The following is a 17,919-nucleotide window of genomic DNA, read 5'->3' as shown; positions in this document are numbered from 1 at the left end:
AAGGTAGTTTAGTTTTAAATTGACCACGACTAATTCCTTGTATTTATATAATTAACTACAGTTTTATCAAGACAGAGGTGTTATTAGAAAGTATGCAACAACTTGTGCAAATTGACACATTAACTTGGAGATAAAGACCAAGATATTATTAATAAATAAGTAGTAATTGATTATGATACAATTGCAAGAGTCGGATTTCTGCCTAACATCGTTCAATTTGATGTAGTGTCAGTGTCAATCTATTTTTGTTTATCTTGTCAACTAAAAAAACATTCAGTGCCCCTTCCTTTCCGGTTTCTAATGCCTTATTATTTTGTCATGACACGCGGCCTCTATTTATTTATTTATAAAAAAAAATCAAAATAATTTGTTTATATATTATAAAAAAAATCAAAATTATTTGAAAGTGTTATATCATTATGAGATTATACATTATGGTTTTTCTTCAAAGCGATTTTTACGTTCTTGTTTGTTCATCTTATTCCTAAGAGGGTATTTAATTCTTCCATTAAGGAAAAATATAATTTTTCACTCAAACATCGTAGAGCATATATTTTTCTCAAACAAAAAAGTGGTAAACAAGTGCATAGTGAAAGGATATTCGTTTTCCAACTGCAATCTTGTCGCCCTTTAAAAGTGAAAACAACATCCCACTCTGCTATAAATATCGTAACCGCTCCCTCATCCGTCCCAAAAAAATAAGGACATTTGGAACGGCACAAAAGTCAATATATAATTGGTGAAGTAAGAGATAAGGAAAATGATAGTTTTAGTAGATAGTGTGATCTACAGTCAATGGCGGATCCAGAAACTAAATATCGTAGGGTCGAACATGATTTAAAATAATTACTTTTTTATAAACATATATTTTAATTTAAATAAATCATGCGAGGTATCTTAAAACAACTCTCCCCACTTTCGTCATCCCGTTACAAGGGAGACGTTTCTTTTGAATACAAAATTTAAGAAAAAGATGTTTATGTGGAGAAAGAATAAAGTGAGGTGAGATAAATATAAAAGTGGAAATAGATAATAAAGTAAGAGAGAACAATCGTGTCTTGACAAAAAAAATAACATACCTTAGTTGGGACGTACTAAAAAAGAATATGAGTTGCTTATGGTAGGATTGAAAAAAAGTAAAGAGAAACAATAGAAGAGAGAATAAAGTAAAAAAGAGAGGTTGCGAGTTATTTTTGCGCTTCACTTATAATGGGATGGTAATTTTTCTATAATATCCCAAATTTTTAAATATTAAAAAAACTGAATATGTATATTAAGATTTAAAATTTAAATTATAAAATTTAAATTAAAAGAAATTAAGAAATATTTACTTTATAAGTATATGTTTAATTTAGATAAGTTGATATCATATAAAAAAATTCAAAGCCCATTTTACAATTAGATAACAATTTGAGATATTTAATCTTTTAAATTTAGTCAAATTGTATTTAGTTTACTTCACGAGTAATTATAGGGAAAAGAAAACAATAATGAGATCTCCATTATTATTTCTCTCTCTTCAAAAACAAAACACGCAAGGACTCTTCCCCTCCAACTCCTTCGTTCTCGCAACAGCCTCCCATTCTCGCGACCGACTGCCTCACACATCCTTCCTTTCTCTATACCCAGTCTCCTCGTCATCTCACACTGTGTGAGGTGGAGGCGGAGTCACGGATGCCGTAGGGTCGGAGGCGGAAGAAAGTAGCTTCCCGGTGGCACTCCGTGGCCGGTGGTGGGGGCGGCCGACCCCGCCCGACCCCACCTGGATCCGCCACTGCCTACAGTATCATTAGTGTTTTATGATGGACCCTATAATGATAGAAGTTGTAAATAAATTGATATAGTATATGGGTAATAAGTTTGTGATAACTTTATATAAATAGAAATGAGATACTTTTATGAGAAGAAAAAAAAGGAAAGTGCATTTATTTTTAGAGTAGTGCTAAAGGACCATATTATAGCCAGCTATAATATTAAAATATTAATAAGAATTGTATAATTAATACTCATTTAATGAGACCAGCTCGCCTTGGAAGTGTAAGTTCTTTTTTTAAGACTATTGTACCCTTAACTAATTATTTTATGTAAAATATAATTATATGTATCCATATCCATACTTCTGAAAATAAAATACATTGTTTTCAATGTGGAAAGAGTCTTTATTTTTTCTTAGTAATTCAAAATAATGCAACAAAAAATATTTAATCTTCACATAATTTTCTATACGAATTTAATTTACCTATTCACTAATTTTGTTATTATACTAATTCTTAATATTTTATTACAACATACATTTAACCATAATAATATAAAATATTTAGATTTACGAGTAATACATATTTTTACAAAGAATTGCTTTTCAATATTAAAAATTACAAAAAAAAAAAAAAACAAAACTAATAGTAGTATATTACGTTTAAGTGAAATAGTATATGATTAACAATGAACGTGAATTAAATCATTTGATATCCTAAATTAGTTGCGACACTTTTATGTAGTCTATAATAAAAAAATCTATTCAAATTGAAACTATAATATTAATATGCAGTACAATTTATTTTAAAACTATTTTATGAATTTTCCATGATAAGAAGACTTCATTATTAAATGTAGTTTCATTTATTTAACTTAAACTGAATTTAATAATACTTAGATAATTTGCGAAGAAAAAATTATAAAACATAATGATTTGAAATTGCAAATCAATAATAATTTACGGCAACAATAGTGTTATAGTCTAGTATTTGATGAAGTATAATTTTGGTGAATAAAAAATTAATTAAATTTCAACTCCGACGAATATCAACTAAAATATTCAATTGAAAACCTTAATTTGGAAAGTGACTCTAATATCAATTAAATTTTTAATTGAATTTAAGATGGATTGAAATGTGCAACTATTTTAATTCTAAGACCCAACTAAACAAAATACATTTGTACAAAGATATAATGAACCAAAAATTTGTAGAAGAACCTAATAACACAAATATATTAGTATAAGAACCTCTAGGTGTGTTTTGTCTAAAAATTAGTATAGTATAGTATAGTATAGAATACTTTTAAAGATGATGTTCACGTAAGATATATAGCATATCAATTATATCTTTTTATATCATAACAAATTATCATACTTCCGTCTCTCAAATTTTGTCACATTTACATTTTCTCATTTATGTCTGTCCCATAAAATTTGTCACATTTTATTTTTATTTTTACCATTTTTGGTAGTCGAAAATTTTAAATAAATTTTAGATTTAATTAAATACCTTAGTAGTTTCAATTAATACTAAATCCATATGTATTTGAACAATTGAATGTTGAATTGGAAATTTCAATTGTTATTAAAAAATTCGGCTGATCATGGTTCAATTGGTAATTTATTTAATCTTAAGTTCAATTGAATAATTGAGATCTAAATTAATTTAAATTCAAAATAATTGAAAATTTAAATAATTAGGTTCCATTGAATAATCTTTAGTAATTTTATTTGATAATAATCTTCAGTAATTTTATTTGACATTAGGTTCCATTGAATAATTAAGACATGAATTAATTTGAATTGCAAAATAATTCTTAAAATTCATTTGATAGTTGAAATTTTAATCATATACTAATACAAGTCACTTAATGGTGGTACGGATGAAGTATTAACATTTGGTTCGACCCGAGTTTTAATGCATAATTAGTAAAAGTAGAGAGAAAGAAAAAGTTTTTAAAATATTATTAGTTTAGAATGAGTCTCACCTCATTAAAGAGAATATTTTCCGAAATTAGAATGTTAATACTTTTTAAGGACAAACTTAAAAGAAAAGATTTCATAATTTTCGGAGACGGAAGGAGTAGCAAACATAGTGATGCCATAATACAACAATGTATATAGTTCTCTAATTAGTACACACACGAGTATATCATAATACACAAATAAATAATTATGATACCAATCCATGAGATATTATTGAAATACACAATTATAAAATAATTGATAAAATTTAAATATTATTATATGATATTTTAGAAGCTATTACTAATTTTTAACGATAATGTGTGGTACAATATAAATGTTATCAAGTTATTATTATCAACATTACTGTTCTTGTCATTTTATAAGATATGGAGTATTATGGTGTAGTGAACAAATTCTCTTTGATTGCAACTGATAAATTGAAAAAAATAGAAAATAAATAAATAAAAAGCATTCCTGATATGTATAGTAAATAGAAAGAAAAAAAAAGCATTTCTCTTTGTTGATTTTTCTGGTGAAGGGAAAGAGTAGAGGAGAGGGTTATTGATTTTCTTGTTAGATTCATTTTTAAAGCTATAAATCGGATTGAAACTAAATAGCATACTAAAAAGAAGTACTCCAACAGATTTTAATAGGCAATGTTTATTATGTAAAAACACTACAACACTAATAACTACACTGATTACTATTATTATTTTAATAGGTGTAGTTACTATTACGTCCTTTGTGGCCAGCCACATTATGGCCACATAGCATTATCCTTATTTTTATGAAACGGAAGTAGTAATTAGGATGTGATCAAGTTTCACATTCCCCAACACCAACATCTCAATCCCCAAAATAAACATCCCATAACTACTTCGTCAACCAAGATTTTGTAGCATCACATTTTGGACCACCAAATTTGATGTTGAACATAACACCTCGAAATAGTATAAGAGAATTTCATATCACCCAAATCCCCAAATATTGGTCTATTCTTGGAATTCACCCATTATATTTGAGAGTTCTCTTGTTTCTATGTTAGATGTCAGTTTGTTAATTGTTACTACTACTACTATTATAAACAACAATAAATAATGCTCTGGCGATTATTGTAGCAACTTCAATTGCCTGACTATTAAGCTCAAAAACTCTTTAAAACGATGCTTGAATTATTCGACTTACTTTATGGACATTTAAAGTAGCTTGTATATAGTAACAATTAGAAAGTTTCTTACATCTCAACTATGCTACTATGTAGCATCCCCATTTCGGAATGTCAATTTTAGAAGGAAAACAAAATTTGAATATGAGAAAAATAGGGATAAATATCTCGAATAAAATTATCATAACGAGGTTGGCCATTTCTTCACCTTCTGTATCTCCACTAGCACTTGACATGGAACCACTTAACAACAGAAGCTAGACTATAACTGGAGATGAATGGGTCAATTGCAATGGCTTTAATCGACCAAAGAATCCATATCATTGGCCGTCAATCCGCCTCAACAGATGTATAACTGGGGAAAAGACGTAGCAGCCTATTCAGTGTTTCAGGTAAGAACTTCCTTGCAAATAGAAAACACGGGCGTTCGACTCCATTCCATAAGCACTGTGTAAGCTTGACTTGTCTCTGAGTTCACAAGGAAAAGTAACATAGTTTTTATTATTTAAGCTCAACAAAATAATACACATGCATTAAACTAACCGTTTTGTCACTTGTTACGTGCAAACTTTCTGAAATAGACTGCAAAAAAGTTGAGAAGTTTAGTATCTAGATAATTTCAAGCAACTAGTTTACAACAATATCTTATCCAAGAAATATTTCCAAGCAGAATACATATAAAAGTTACTATATCAATATAAATCATGTAGCTTTGGATGAACATAGTCATACTGTGATATTTCTCAAAAGCTCCATGGTAACATCCCGTGATTTGTATGACTTTGGGTGCCACTTCATTTCTGACCAATCAACATGTGTTACTGACCAATTGGCTATTCCAGCCGGATCAAGCATCTGAAAATGCAAACTAGAATTATACACAAAGAGAAGGGATTGAATAGTGCATCATAAGTTCCTAACCAACCGAAAGAAGAAAAACACGACAATCTCACATGGAAGAATGTTGGCAAATAGTGTTCATCTGAGTAGCAGTTGCGTCCTCCTTCCATGCCTGGCTGTTCAATCAAAAGTAAGGATTTAGCACTATCACTTCGGTACAATGTGAAGTGGGATTTCATATTGATCAATATGCCACAAAAAAATGAATAAAGAGGCGTAATTTCTAGCTAGCAAGAAAACTGAATCCCTAAATAGCACGTGCCAAGTGGTAAATTATATCCTGAAGCCTCTAAAGTAAAACATGCAATACAACATTTATACACTGTATGTACACCCTCCCGCACGCACACAAGGAGGCATAATTATCAATGAAGCACGAAACAAGGGCTTGCTTACATTCTGATGTTCACTATTCCTATAGTAATAAGACATATATCAGTAAGTGATTGGAATAGGAAAGCTGACAAGCTGCTGAGATCAACTAAACACCTATGCAGATAATCTGGATTCTGGGTTTATTTTGTGGTCTATTGGAAGTTCATTAAGTTTATTTCACAATTCAGCAAAGAAATGAACTACTCCTATTTTACATAATAACCATCACCATATTCACATCACTATATAGTACTCCGTATAAAATGTAGTCTTTATGTATTAACATAAGATCATGCGTCAATTATAAAACTTTGAATCAGTAAGAATTCAGTAATAACAATCATCTACTATGTTAAAGTAATTGCCAATATTATGTACTAGGAGTACAATATAACCATAGGAAAAAAGGTATAATGGCATAATCCAAAGTAGAACGTGACAAATGAAATAAAGACTATAGTACACATATCGAGCATATTTCTTGTCCTCTAGGCTCTTAACTCATCTTCATTCCTATGCATACACATGCATATATAGCATCCACACATTGAGGCAATATTAAATGTGCTAATTACTATATTTCTGGTAATTAAACCTGTATTCCTACCTTTTAGATGGATAAAAATAAACAATTTAAGGAAGAGGCATTTCTAGCAACAGACATAGCACATAAGTTTAGTTCATCTTGTTCAGGTGGATTGAAGCATTATTCATAAAATAAACTTTAATGACCTTGCAGTGCTCCCTGAATTTTCTGAAATAGAGACTGTCAGCCATGATTACAATAGCATGTTGCCGCTTCATTGTGAACCACTGCATGTTGATATACAACATGTTATGGCTTGAATTATAATGACTAAAAAAGGTGAAGAGGTAATGATTTTATTGAAAATGCCTCTTGTCACAGTAGCTGAAAGAGAAATGTTAAAAATCATCATACAACATACAGAGCCTTGAAGGTCCAATGTACATTGTTAAATGCCCAGATGAATTTCAAAGACAAACATTATATATACTTGAACAGTATAAAATCTGAATACTTATTAGTTATTAGGGGTAGAGCGGACAGCTACTATTTACCAAACCTTTAATATTTGAGAATAATTTCAAATCAGTACTTTTTCCCAAATAATCACATGATGAAACACACCTGGGATCCTTTGCGAAAGTCTTTCTTCTCTACTTCAGGTAACATATAGTTGATATACCGGCCACTTCCATGAGGACCAGGATCCTCAAAGCTGCAGATATAGTACCGTATTTACTTCTGATTTGTATTCACAAGCTAAAGTCAAATTTACTTAAAGGGCTTTGATTACTAGTATTCAACTATTCATTGATATCCCATGGGGAATTAATAGTGAAATTTGACAGTCTTCATTTATTTTATGATAATACTTGGAATGGGGATACTGTAGTGGTTTTCCATCGCCTAAGTGGAATATATTTTTGTACATGACTTAGTTTTGGATGTTATGCTCAATATGATGCAAATCTTAAAAAGCAAAGTAGTCAATTTAACTAATTTTTGTTTCAGTTTATCCAACCTAGATACAAAAAGCTTGCGGCCTAGTATTACATAAACTTGAACTAATGGTAATACATGGCTCAAAATAAGCAAAGGAAAAGGATGAAATGAAAAAGTCAGACTTACCAATCTACAAAGCTAACATTTGTCTGCATGAGATAGTCATACACAAAATCAAAACTACGAAGTGGTATGCAGCTGCACTAATTAAAAATGCCTGATTAGTATTTGAGCCATTCCACGAGATCACATAATAGAGAAAAGGTGAAGAAACTTGTCAGAAATAATATTTATTTTACAGCTACCTATCAGAAAGCAGTACGAAATGTTGGTTGTCTGAATCTTTGAGAGCATTGGCTAGAAGCCGTCTTTCAGCATCAACCATTGAAATTTTCCCCCACTCTACCTGAGATTATGAAATTAACACGAATCAAATCTAATGGAAATTTTAGTCCACCAGTGGTAGAAGGGTTTCCAATTTCGACCTGGAGAAACCAACTATAACACATAAGAATTAGGCACTGCTACAAACAATATGGGGAAAAATCTTGGCTGTACTTTAAGTAAAATCGTGCCGACTGTTTAAGCAAAAGAAGAATTTAATCTATCATGTCTTACTGAAAAAAAAAATTGGTAAAAAAAAGAATGCAATCAACATAAAGTAAAACGCAGTATACATAATGGTTATGTTGGACATGCTAGATAGTGTTCAGTGCATACTTAGACCAAAATCCTAGGAAACAATAATACTCTTAATTGTGCAATGTTACCACTCACAAATAATACATAGATATAATGATATTCAGATATAGTGATATGTATACGTTTTTAAGAAGCACGGGAAGCTCAAAAAAATACAGCAGTTTGAATTACAATAGTACACAAGTAATAACATTATTTTTATCAACTGTGAAATTATACTGACCAAGATGGGTAAAGAAATTGAGAACAGACCGTGTCACTACGAATTTCCCGATTGATAAAATAACGGCTAAAATGAACGGGTCTATCCTTGGATGCATGAACGTACACAGAAAATCTTCCTTCATTACCCTGCCATAAAACAGGAATTTTTGAGAAAAAGATGTTGCCCAATTGAAAAACATAAAAAAGAATGTCATATAATTTTAAGTACTAAGTTTATACTACTAACTAAAATTTATATAAAAAGGAGTCTTCATTGACACCGTTCACCACAACATACTCTTTTGGCTGGAAGAGTTGGTTCACATATAGGTGATGAGCTAGTTGGTGATACTTTAGATTCCTTTATCATACCTTTAGAGTTGGTTCACATATGGGCCTCTCCTTTCAGTGCTTATGATCATATATACTAAACTTGTTATTCATTCACAATTATATATACTTGAAATCAAATGGAATTTTTTTTAAACAACATCCTTTTAAAACAGAGAAATCAGAAACTACACAGAAAGACTCTAAGTCCATGAAAAGACAATTTCAATCTCTTTAGAAAACAAATAATTTATTGAAATAATAGTAATTTTAATTGGTGTGTGATCAGTAAATAGATGTTGAATTACCTGGAAAAATTTGTCCCACAACTTTTCAAACGGTAAAGCACCAGGTGTCAAAAATAAGAAGGCAATTTTGGGATTGAGGGATATAATGGGAGGCCTACTAAGGATATGTTTAATTACAACTCGAGAAGCAACTTCATCATCAGTTAGTTCTTTGGTAAGTGCGGGAGGATTCCAATTTTCCCATGCCTCGCAGCCATCATATGAGAACACATAGCATGCTGCGAAATTCCGAGGATAAACATATGAAAAAATCAAGAACAAGCTGACCAATGAGACCAATACAATGATCCATGTTGGCTTCTTTGAATGGCTGCGATGGCGAGCCATAAGCAACATAGGTGAATCTTTTGTGCCCATAGGCCAGCCCTGAGTTGATTTCATCTAGAAATGATGCATCGTATATCAATTCTAAAAAATACTCGATCTTGTTCCACAGCTCGCCTCAGATACGAAATGCACAAAGTAACATTACAAAACCGCCTATAGCGGACCCTGAAACAAGAGTCTGTATATTAAGAGAAGAAGCGCATAACCTAAGTTCAAGTGCAGAAGGGTCACTAATTCAAATTATAAGGATAAAGCGCGTCAATGTTACGATCGAAATGGTGATTTGGCATAGTATTGAAGATTGAAAATAGGATAATCATGTTGCAAAACATGAAATGGAATCACAACGAACTGAAGATATCTATATCATTAAGAAAGCAAATTTATTCGGCCACGCGAAATCCAAAATGCAAGACCGAATCTGAATCCACGACCTATGGATAGAGAGCAACTATCGAGAAAACACTTAAAAATAACACGACTCATGCAGTTGCAAAAACAAAAATTAAATAAGCAATTTACCTGAAGAAGAAGAAGAAGAGGAGGGGAGATATGCATAGAATTCAAATTTAAAATGAACACAATGATATATTGTTTGTATATGTGAGATCTAGGACACATCGAGCTAGTATTTGAGCAAACGAGATAGGTTGACGCCCCAGGCTACAATATAATTAGGTTGAATAGACACAATTGATGCATAGGTAGGTGACCGGAGGAAATTCCAAGCTCTTGTGTGTGTGTTTGTTCAAGTATTCACTTCTGCATTGAGAATTTGAGAGAGAGAGAGAGAAGGGTAAACGACGTTCTCCATTGAAGAATATTAGAATAACAAACATTTGGACCGGCGACGAGAGTGAGAGGCACGCATGTGATTGTGACTGCACTTACTTATTATCACTCCATATATTTGACCCAAAATTCGTGGACCAAAATAGCATGCCTAACTAAAAGGACTAGGAATTTAGTATGTTTGGCCTATCAATTGGCTCTATTGCAATAGAGTTGACACGTATATAAAGAGATTTTATAATTTTTACAAAATGGCAATGTTTTAATGGGCATAAACAGTGCTTCCTTCGTCACTTTCCTTTTTAGTTTGTCCCACTAAAAATATCACATTTTCATTTCTAGAAATAATTCTTTCTCACAATAATATAAATATTTATATTTTCTCTTGCCACCTAACACACAAAACAAAACTTCCTAATATATATCATGTGCCGTCCCACAAGTGTGACATCTTTTGTGGGACGAAAGGAGTAGTAATATAATACTATATTTTATTTTTAGTTTTAAATTTATATTATGTATATATACTTTATCACCCTTGTACTAAATTTTGTATTAAATACAACTATTTTATTTTGGCATCATAGGACCCAAAAATTTATGATGAACATTTTTTGATCGTTACCCTTCTTATTGCATTTATTTAAATAATTAACTTTAAGATTCTAAAGTGTTGTAATTTATTAATTTTATATATTTGATGACATTTCACCACTCAAATAAATATTGATATTTATTAGCAAACAAAAAATGATGAATATCTTATAAAACTAGTCTGTATAATTTTTAATATAAAAATAATTAATTATATGAAGTATTAAAAAATTGTTATCTAATTTTAATAAAATGCAGTAAATAATAAGATTTATAACATATTGCAAAAAGAGTACTTTATTTGCAATATTCAATATCGATAAACTTATTCATTTTGTCACTTTTAAATTTTAATCTACAAGATTCTTTATACTCAATTCAATATATCATGCAACAAATATTACAGTATGATATAATGAACTGAGCTAAAAACTCTAATATTTTACTTATGAAAAAGAGAAATACTAATTATATAATTTTAAAATATTAAATAGATGAATTAAGAATATTTGCTAATTGTTTTGATCGATGCTTGATTGTTATTTCCAAAATTTAAAATAAATTAAAATATCTAATTGTAAAGAAATAAAATCAATACGACAAACTCAAATCTTAATCAGTATAATTATATATCAAATTTAATTTGTCGCATGTTATAGTCAATACTACTAAACAAATAACTCTAATAGTTTTATTAAAAACAAAGAGAAAACATTAACTACAGAGTATATATTTTTAAGAAAAATTAATACCGCAAACTCAATCAATATTATTATGATAAATTAATACTAATTGAGTTTATAATTTTAATTTTAGAAATTTCATAATTTTGATTTGTAATCTGTTTATAATTTTAATCTTACTAATTTCATAACTTTAATTTGAATTCTTTACTTCCTAAAATTTTAATTTCTTTATTTTAAATTTTGTGACGTTATAATCGAATATCAACCAAAAAATCAAATATTTTAAATGTATAATTTGTTTTGTAAAATATTAGAATTATTAGCTCAATTCGCTATTGAATATATGAAAGTAATAAATTAAATGTTGATATATTAATACTATCTGAGTCTACGCTTTTGATTTTGAGAATTTATAATTTTGATTTTAATTATTTACTTTTATTGATATTAAACTATTACTGTTTGAATACATTCGGAGACATCAAAAATTGGAATAATAGATAAAATTAACATGTCTCGTGCACAAGATGACATGCATAAATAACGAAATATACTATTATTAGTAATTAATCACCTAATTACATTTAAAAAACACTAATTATAGAAGGTGGGCCTCTGATGGGCCCGGTCCCGAGCCGGTCCTGGGCTGGGTCTGGGCCGGGCCTGGGTTTACAAAACGATCCAATTGGAGCCCATCTCAACTAATGAGCCCAATCCAAGCCCGCTTCGTTTCACTGGTGGGCCGGGCCTGGGCCGGGCCAGCCCGGCCCAGTTGACAACTCTAGATGAGCTGCAGAAGAGCCTCCGCCTCACAAATGAGCATAGGTCTTGCACTAGTTAAATTTAAACACAATTAATTGAAGTTTCATAATTTACTTAGCTCGCCAAATTGGGATAATTCAAAGGATTAGAAATGTGTCCACTAAGATGGAGAGACTAATGGCGTGTCAAATTAAGATAAAAGTGATTATAGTAGGCGTAATAATTATTACTACTAATAAATAAAGGCTGCTGGCTATGGGCCTAAGTTTTAATTTGTAATCAATACGTCATAGAGTCCAAGCACAAACAGAAGCTAAACATAAGAAAATAATTGAATTAAAGATGAATTCCTGGATTACTCGGAAATTGGGATTGGACGAACAATTAATATTATTCCGATGCTATAGCTAGTGTCAGATTATAATATTATTTTATTTAGACTTGAATTAAATTGAAGTCTGGTCCAATTCAATCTCTGTGCATCCGTAATGAGATCCAACATAACTTTATATAAAGGAGACTATGAGACTAAACATGAGACGAAAACCAAGTCTACATAATTTTTAGAAATCTTAATGGAAGAGATTTCAAAATTCTATCCTTTTATTTTCACAAAATAAGTTCTTCAACTCATTCTTCATGTAGTTGAAAATTTTGGCTCTTTATTAGTCTAGCTCTTGATTTATTCAATATGTTTTGCCCAAAGACCAGATAAGGAGTTTAGGAAACAACTCAGAAGATTTATGGAACAGTACAACAAATCACGAAGAGATGTATCAAGCCATCAAAGATTCTCATTAAAATCAACCGGTATGACTCTAACCAGTAGATATCATGTTTTCTAATTTATTTTGTTATGTGATTTAAATGTGTTTCTAGCATGCGCAACTTGTTATGTGCACGGTTTAGTCATAAGATCACTTAGATATATTCACATATTATGAATTAATTTAATTTGTCCTTTGCGAAACCCAACATGCTCTCTATTCTTCTTATTGATTGAACAATTATGATTTTTCACATTGTTTGCCATTATCTCAATCGAAAAAGACCCGATTTTTGTTCTATGCATCGTGCTCGCCAAATTTTCTCATGTCTACTCAATATTAGTATTTGGCATAGTTGCTCAAACATTGTAATCGAACGTGTAAGAGATTTCAAACTAAGAAATTGAAAGATGATGGTGTTGGATATTGGAAATCACATCGAAATTATCTGTTACAGTGATTCTGTACTAGTAATTGATGACCATATCCTCATAAAATCACAATAATTTAAGATTCCATAATTTAAGATGATGAAATTAAGGAACATGAAATTATAAGATGAAGGTGAGATGTAACAAGTGTACGTATGTATGTATGTAATGAAATAGTAGTAGTGGAGAGGTAGTAGTTGAATGTTGTGGAAGGCCACAATTGACATGAGAGGAGAATCCGTTGAAGGTTAGGAGTACAGTATTTTTCCTTACTTAACCAAATCCTAACCATATCCTAATCACCCTTAACTTCCCCAATTGTTTTTTAATCACACTCTCACTACTATAAACACCATCATCCACTCCTCTCCTCCCACACTAATTAAAAATGACTGGCGGAGCAGATTCCCTCCATCAAACCCCGGGCGAGAAGCCGCTGAGCATGACGCGGCGGCCTCGGGGGCGGCCCGCGGGGTCGAAGAACAAGCCGAAGCCCCCCATCATCATCACCCGGGACAGCGCCAACGCGCTCAAGGCCCACGCCATGGAGGTCGTCTCCGGGTGCGACATCGCGGAGAATCTAATCGGCTTCGCGCGCCGCAAGCAGCGCGGCGTCTGCGTCCTCAGCGCCACGGGCTTCGTCACCAACATCACCCTCCGCCAGCCCTCCTCCTCGGGCTCCATCGTCACGCTCCACGGCCGCTTCGAGATCCTCTCGCTTCTCGGGTCCGTGCTGCCCCCGCCTGCCCCCGCGGGTGCGGCCGGGCTGGCCGTGTACCTGGCCGGGGCGCAGGGGCAGGTTGTCGGGGGGAGCGTGGTGGGCGCGCTCATTGCGTCGGGCCCTGTTGTCATCATGGCGGCCACGTTCATGAATGCTACTTTTGATCGGCTGCCGTTGGACGACGGCGAGGAGGTGGTGGCGGGCGGCGGCCAGCATTATCAGAATAACAGACAGCAGCGCCACCTTGTGGATGTGGGTGCGGATGTGTATGGGGTACCGCAGAATCTGCTGACTAATGGAGCTTTGCCTTCCGACGGATATGGGTGGGGACAGGGACAGGGCCGGGTCGGGTCGAAACCGTGATTGGATTTCTTGATTTTAAGGATGGGATGTTTATTTTCTGTATGTTGTACGTGTATGCTATGCACACCAACTTTATATAACTTCATTCTTCATTTCTATTACTCCTACTATTGCATCTCTTATTGTTTCTTCATTCCTTCTAACTTATTATTCCAATTCCATCGCTTTTAATTCGTTGTGTCCATTGGTATCTTCATTATTTTAACACACGGATTCTAATTAATTTGGAACTTGGTGGATACTTGATACCAAAGGTAAATTTTCATAGGAATAACTATCGGAAAATATTCTCTTTTTTGGGTCTACTGTCTTCGTGTATTACTAAAACCTATATCATCCAAATTTACTTATATATGGGCGCTGAAAAAATATTACTCACTCCATCCATTATAAGTGTCTCATTTTGCCATTTCCGTCCGTATCATTAAATGTGTCATTTACTCTTTTTTTTTACTATTTTTGGTAATAGATCACACGTTCCACTAAATTTTCTTCACTCACATTTCAATATAAAACTAATACTTAAAAGTAGGATCCACCTTTCACTAACATTTTCAATTCATTTTCTACTACATTTCTAAAAATCTGTGTTCGGTCAAAATTGGTCTTATATTGATGGACGGATGAAGTAAATACTAGTATTATCTAATTCACATTTATGGAAAAATTATTAAATTCAAATATAACAGCATAACATAAAGTCCAAAATACAAACATTAGAAGGGATTTATTCACAATGCACGCACACGTATATATATGGAGTATTAATTTAGTGGGAGTAATTTCTAATTTAGTGGGAGTACGTAATTTCTCATCATAACTCAAACTATTGAACAAGTCATTTCGAGAAGCACAATGGAAAATATGGAACAAGTCATTCAGAGAAGCAAAATGTGGACAGAAAGAAAAATAAATGTGAACAATATAATGATTAACCTTGGGAGACTTCGTGGTTGATAAACAGCATTGCTATCCACTGTGCTACCTGTTCACATTTAAAATGGGCACTAACTTTATTATGGAGTAGTATTTATATCAATTAATCAAACAAATACTAATCAAAATCGAAGCAAAAACAAAAATTTCAGTTATCGATGAACTCATAGGTAGAGAAGTTAATCCGATTCAGTATAAGTATAATCGATTAACGATAATTGCCTAACAAATTAGGCACTCGTGATTCGAATGCTGGGCTTCTCCCAGATTTGTGAAATTGAATAATACACGTGGCAATCAAAAGCAAGCAGTTTAGAATTTGGGTAATTAAATGGCAAGACTAAAAACAGTGGGAGTAGTAATCTTGGTGCGGGTAAACAAACTGCCTTGTTTCTTTTTGTAGTAAATATAGATGAATCAAAATGCACTTTACCGCCTATGGCCCCTGGTTTATCCTTCAAACATCCACCGTTATCCTATGACTTTATTCTTCTTCTTCTTCTTCTTCCCTATTTATTCCCCCTCTTTCCTCTCCTTCATCCGTCAACGCTCTTCCTTGCATGCTTGAATAAGTTAAATAATGACAGTTAAAGCGGCGAGTTTAGTGAGTAGATCGGATTATAAGGTTATTCATAAGAAGAGGAGATGTCGGAAGAGGGTTAGGCGCCCCGCTGGAACTCTGCAGCACCTCTTTCACTCTTGCCAGGCAGCCTTCAAGGGCCCTGGGACTGTTCCTTGTGCTACTCATGTCCAAAATCTGTGTCGCATTCTTGGTAATTAAGCAATTCAATTATTTGATTTTGATCGATCGACTCGTCTAATTATGTGTGTATCAAAACTAGTTAACTCTATATTTATGTCAGATTGTATGAAACCTGAAGATGTGGGACTTAGCAAGGATCTACACTTCTTTAAACGCAACACCCAAATTGATCGCCATCCAGCTCGAGTCACCTCAGCAACCATCTATAAATCTGACCAATTTGAGGTATATATAAATGTTTTCTTCAACTTGATCCAATAACATTTGGAATGTGATCATATGCATAAATATCTAATCAAGAATGTATTGTGTAGTTGTGCATATTCTTCGTCCCTGAAAATGCAGTCATACCTCTTCACAATCACCCGGAAATGACTGTTTTCAACAAGCTTCTCTTGGGGACGATGCACGTTAAAGCATATGATTGGGTTGATCTCGATCCCCTCACCTCTAAATCACCTACTAAATGTAAGTGCTCTTTCCAATTATATAAACATAATTAAGAACTAATTTAGGTCAATCCAATTAATCGATCTATACGTTTAATTTTCTAGTGTTAGATGTGGATGGAAGTTGTGTAAGATTAGCCAAGGTAAAAGCCAATGGAAGGTTGGCAGCCCCATGCGACACTAGTGTGTTGTATCCAACTTCAGGAGGAAATATCCATGAATTTACTGCAATAACACCATGTGCCGTACTTGATGTAATCGGACCTCCATATTCTAAACATGATGCCCGTGATTGTACATATTACCAACTAGTGAGTGACTTCGAAATAGAAGAAGAAGATGGGTACGGATGGCTAAAGGAAACTGAAATCCCCAAGGAGTCCAAGATGGACAGAATTGAGTACATGGGTCCACATATTAACATTAACAATCCTAATCCTTCTTCTACTTAAACACATTTCTTTTTTTGTAATTAATTATCTTTTCTTTCCGTAGAGCTAGCATGTTTAGTTTCATTTTGTATACATAGATCTGCCCCTTTGTAGATAAATGGAAAAGATAAGCTGCAAGTAATTAAGAAGGAAGGCCAATTGTTATATTGGTGGCCACCACCACCCTTATTTCCAAGCACCCAATCCCGTCGATCTTAAGCGCCATTAATTTTGAAATTTTTTATAATTTTGAAGCAAAAAAGGGAGCCCATGTTGTTAACACAATTGCTTTGATAACGATGTCAAATCGCTCTCGAGAATGACTGAAACTAAACCAATCGATAGAAAAACTTAAGTTTCTTAGTTTTGTTTATTAAATATAATTTTCCAAAAAAACTAGTACCATTGATATTACCAATAAGGCCATTATATAGGCGACAAAAAATACTAATATGAATTGGAAATGAAAAGATAAATCCAATCGCTGAAGGCGGTGTTCGGTTGGGAAGACTAGCCAAGGCATAATCTCGTTGACTGCTTTTATTCCGCATTCGGTTGTCAATATTGGAAATTATGTTGGCCCAACACTAAATAAAGGCCCGTGGCTGGCCCGTCCACATGATATAATCTTCAATTGAATTACCAACTATCATCAGAACTC

The 17,919-nt window shown here is 32.8% G+C and overlaps 3 protein-coding genes across 4 annotated transcripts; 2 read left to right on the top strand and 1 right to left on the bottom strand.

Annotated features, from left to right (window-relative positions):
• Window positions 1–5,067: 5,067 nt before the first annotated feature.
• On the bottom strand, window positions 5,068–10,264 carry LOC125224493 (glycosyltransferase BC10-like). The gene is made up of 11 exons (XM_048127898.2): window positions 10,086–10,264; window positions 9,237–9,728; window positions 8,647–8,745; window positions 7,998–8,098; window positions 7,819–7,890; window positions 7,315–7,405; window positions 6,897–6,977; window positions 5,843–5,905; window positions 5,622–5,744; window positions 5,433–5,471; window positions 5,068–5,357 (listed from the first exon to the last, which is right to left on the bottom strand). Exons 2-11 carry the CDS (start codon window positions 9,615–9,617, stop codon window positions 5,220–5,222), a joined length of 1,188 nt encoding a protein of 395 aa, XP_047983855.2. The 5' UTR covers window positions 9,618–9,728; window positions 10,086–10,264; the 3' UTR covers window positions 5,068–5,219.
• A 2,701-nt stretch (window positions 10,265–12,965) lies between these two features.
• LOC125224187 (AT-hook motif nuclear-localized protein 16) lies at window positions 12,966–14,779 on the top strand. Of its 2 annotated transcripts, XM_048127547.2 has the most exons (2): window positions 12,966–13,207; window positions 14,000–14,779. In XM_048127547.2, exons 1-2 carry the CDS (start codon window positions 13,141–13,143, stop codon window positions 14,677–14,679), a joined length of 747 nt encoding a protein of 248 aa, XP_047983504.1. In that variant the 5' UTR covers window positions 12,966–13,140; the 3' UTR covers window positions 14,680–14,779. The 2 variants fall into 2 exon arrangements, with proteins under 2 accessions (XP_047983504.1, XP_088913514.1); XM_089057388.1 differs by lacking the exon at window positions 12,966–13,207 and having other exon boundaries at window positions 13,224–14,779.
• A 1,345-nt stretch (window positions 14,780–16,124) lies between these two features.
• On the top strand, window positions 16,125–17,441 carry LOC125185225 (plant cysteine oxidase 2-like). The gene is made up of 4 exons (XM_048081725.2): window positions 16,125–16,388; window positions 16,479–16,603; window positions 16,693–16,846; window positions 16,933–17,441. The coding sequence occupies exons 1-4, from the start codon at window positions 16,196–16,198 to the stop codon at window positions 17,277–17,279; spliced, it is 819 nt and encodes a 272-aa protein (XP_047937682.1). The 5' UTR covers window positions 16,125–16,195; the 3' UTR covers window positions 17,280–17,441.
• Window positions 17,442–17,919: the final 478 nt, after the last annotated feature.

The sequence above is a fragment of the Salvia hispanica genome, chromosome 1 (assembly GCF_029641045.1).
Source record: "Salvia hispanica isolate PSC_SH4W2 chromosome 1, Shi_PSC_v1, whole genome shotgun sequence".
Taxonomy (NCBI): Eukaryota; Viridiplantae; Streptophyta; class Magnoliopsida; order Lamiales; family Lamiaceae; genus Salvia; species Salvia hispanica.
This window is presented reverse-complemented; position numbering and strand designations above follow the sequence as displayed.

Coding starts and splice junctions, on each gene's coding strand:
- LOC125185225 (XM_048081725.2), top strand. CDS start 16,196: ATGACAGTTAAAGCGGCGAGTTTAGTGAGTAGATCGGATTATAAGGTT. Junction 16,604..16,692: donor ATAAATCTGACCAATTTGAG/GTATATATAAAT, acceptor TGTATTGTGTAG/TTGTGCATATTCTTCGTCCC. Junction 16,847..16,932: donor CTCTAAATCACCTACTAAAT/GTAAGTGCTCTT, acceptor TTAATTTTCTAG/TGTTAGATGTGGATGGAAGT.
- LOC125224187 (XM_048127547.2), top strand. CDS start 13,141: ATGGAACAGTACAACAAATCACGAAGAGATGTATCAAGCCATCAAAGA. Junction 13,208..13,999: donor ATTCTCATTAAAATCAACCG/GTATGACTCTAA, acceptor CTGGCGGAGCAG/ATTCCCTCCATCAAACCCCG.
- LOC125224493 (XM_048127898.2), bottom strand. CDS start 9,617: ATGAAATCAACTCAGGGCTGGCCTATGGGCACAAAAGATTCACCTATG. Junction 7,406..7,818: donor AATGTTAGCTTTGTAGATTG/GTAAGTCTGACT, acceptor CTATATCTGCAG/CTTTGAGGATCCTGGTCCTC. Junction 5,906..6,896: donor AATTCAGGGAGCACTGCAAG/GTCATTAAAGTT, acceptor TTGATTGAACAG/CCAGGCATGGAAGGAGGACG.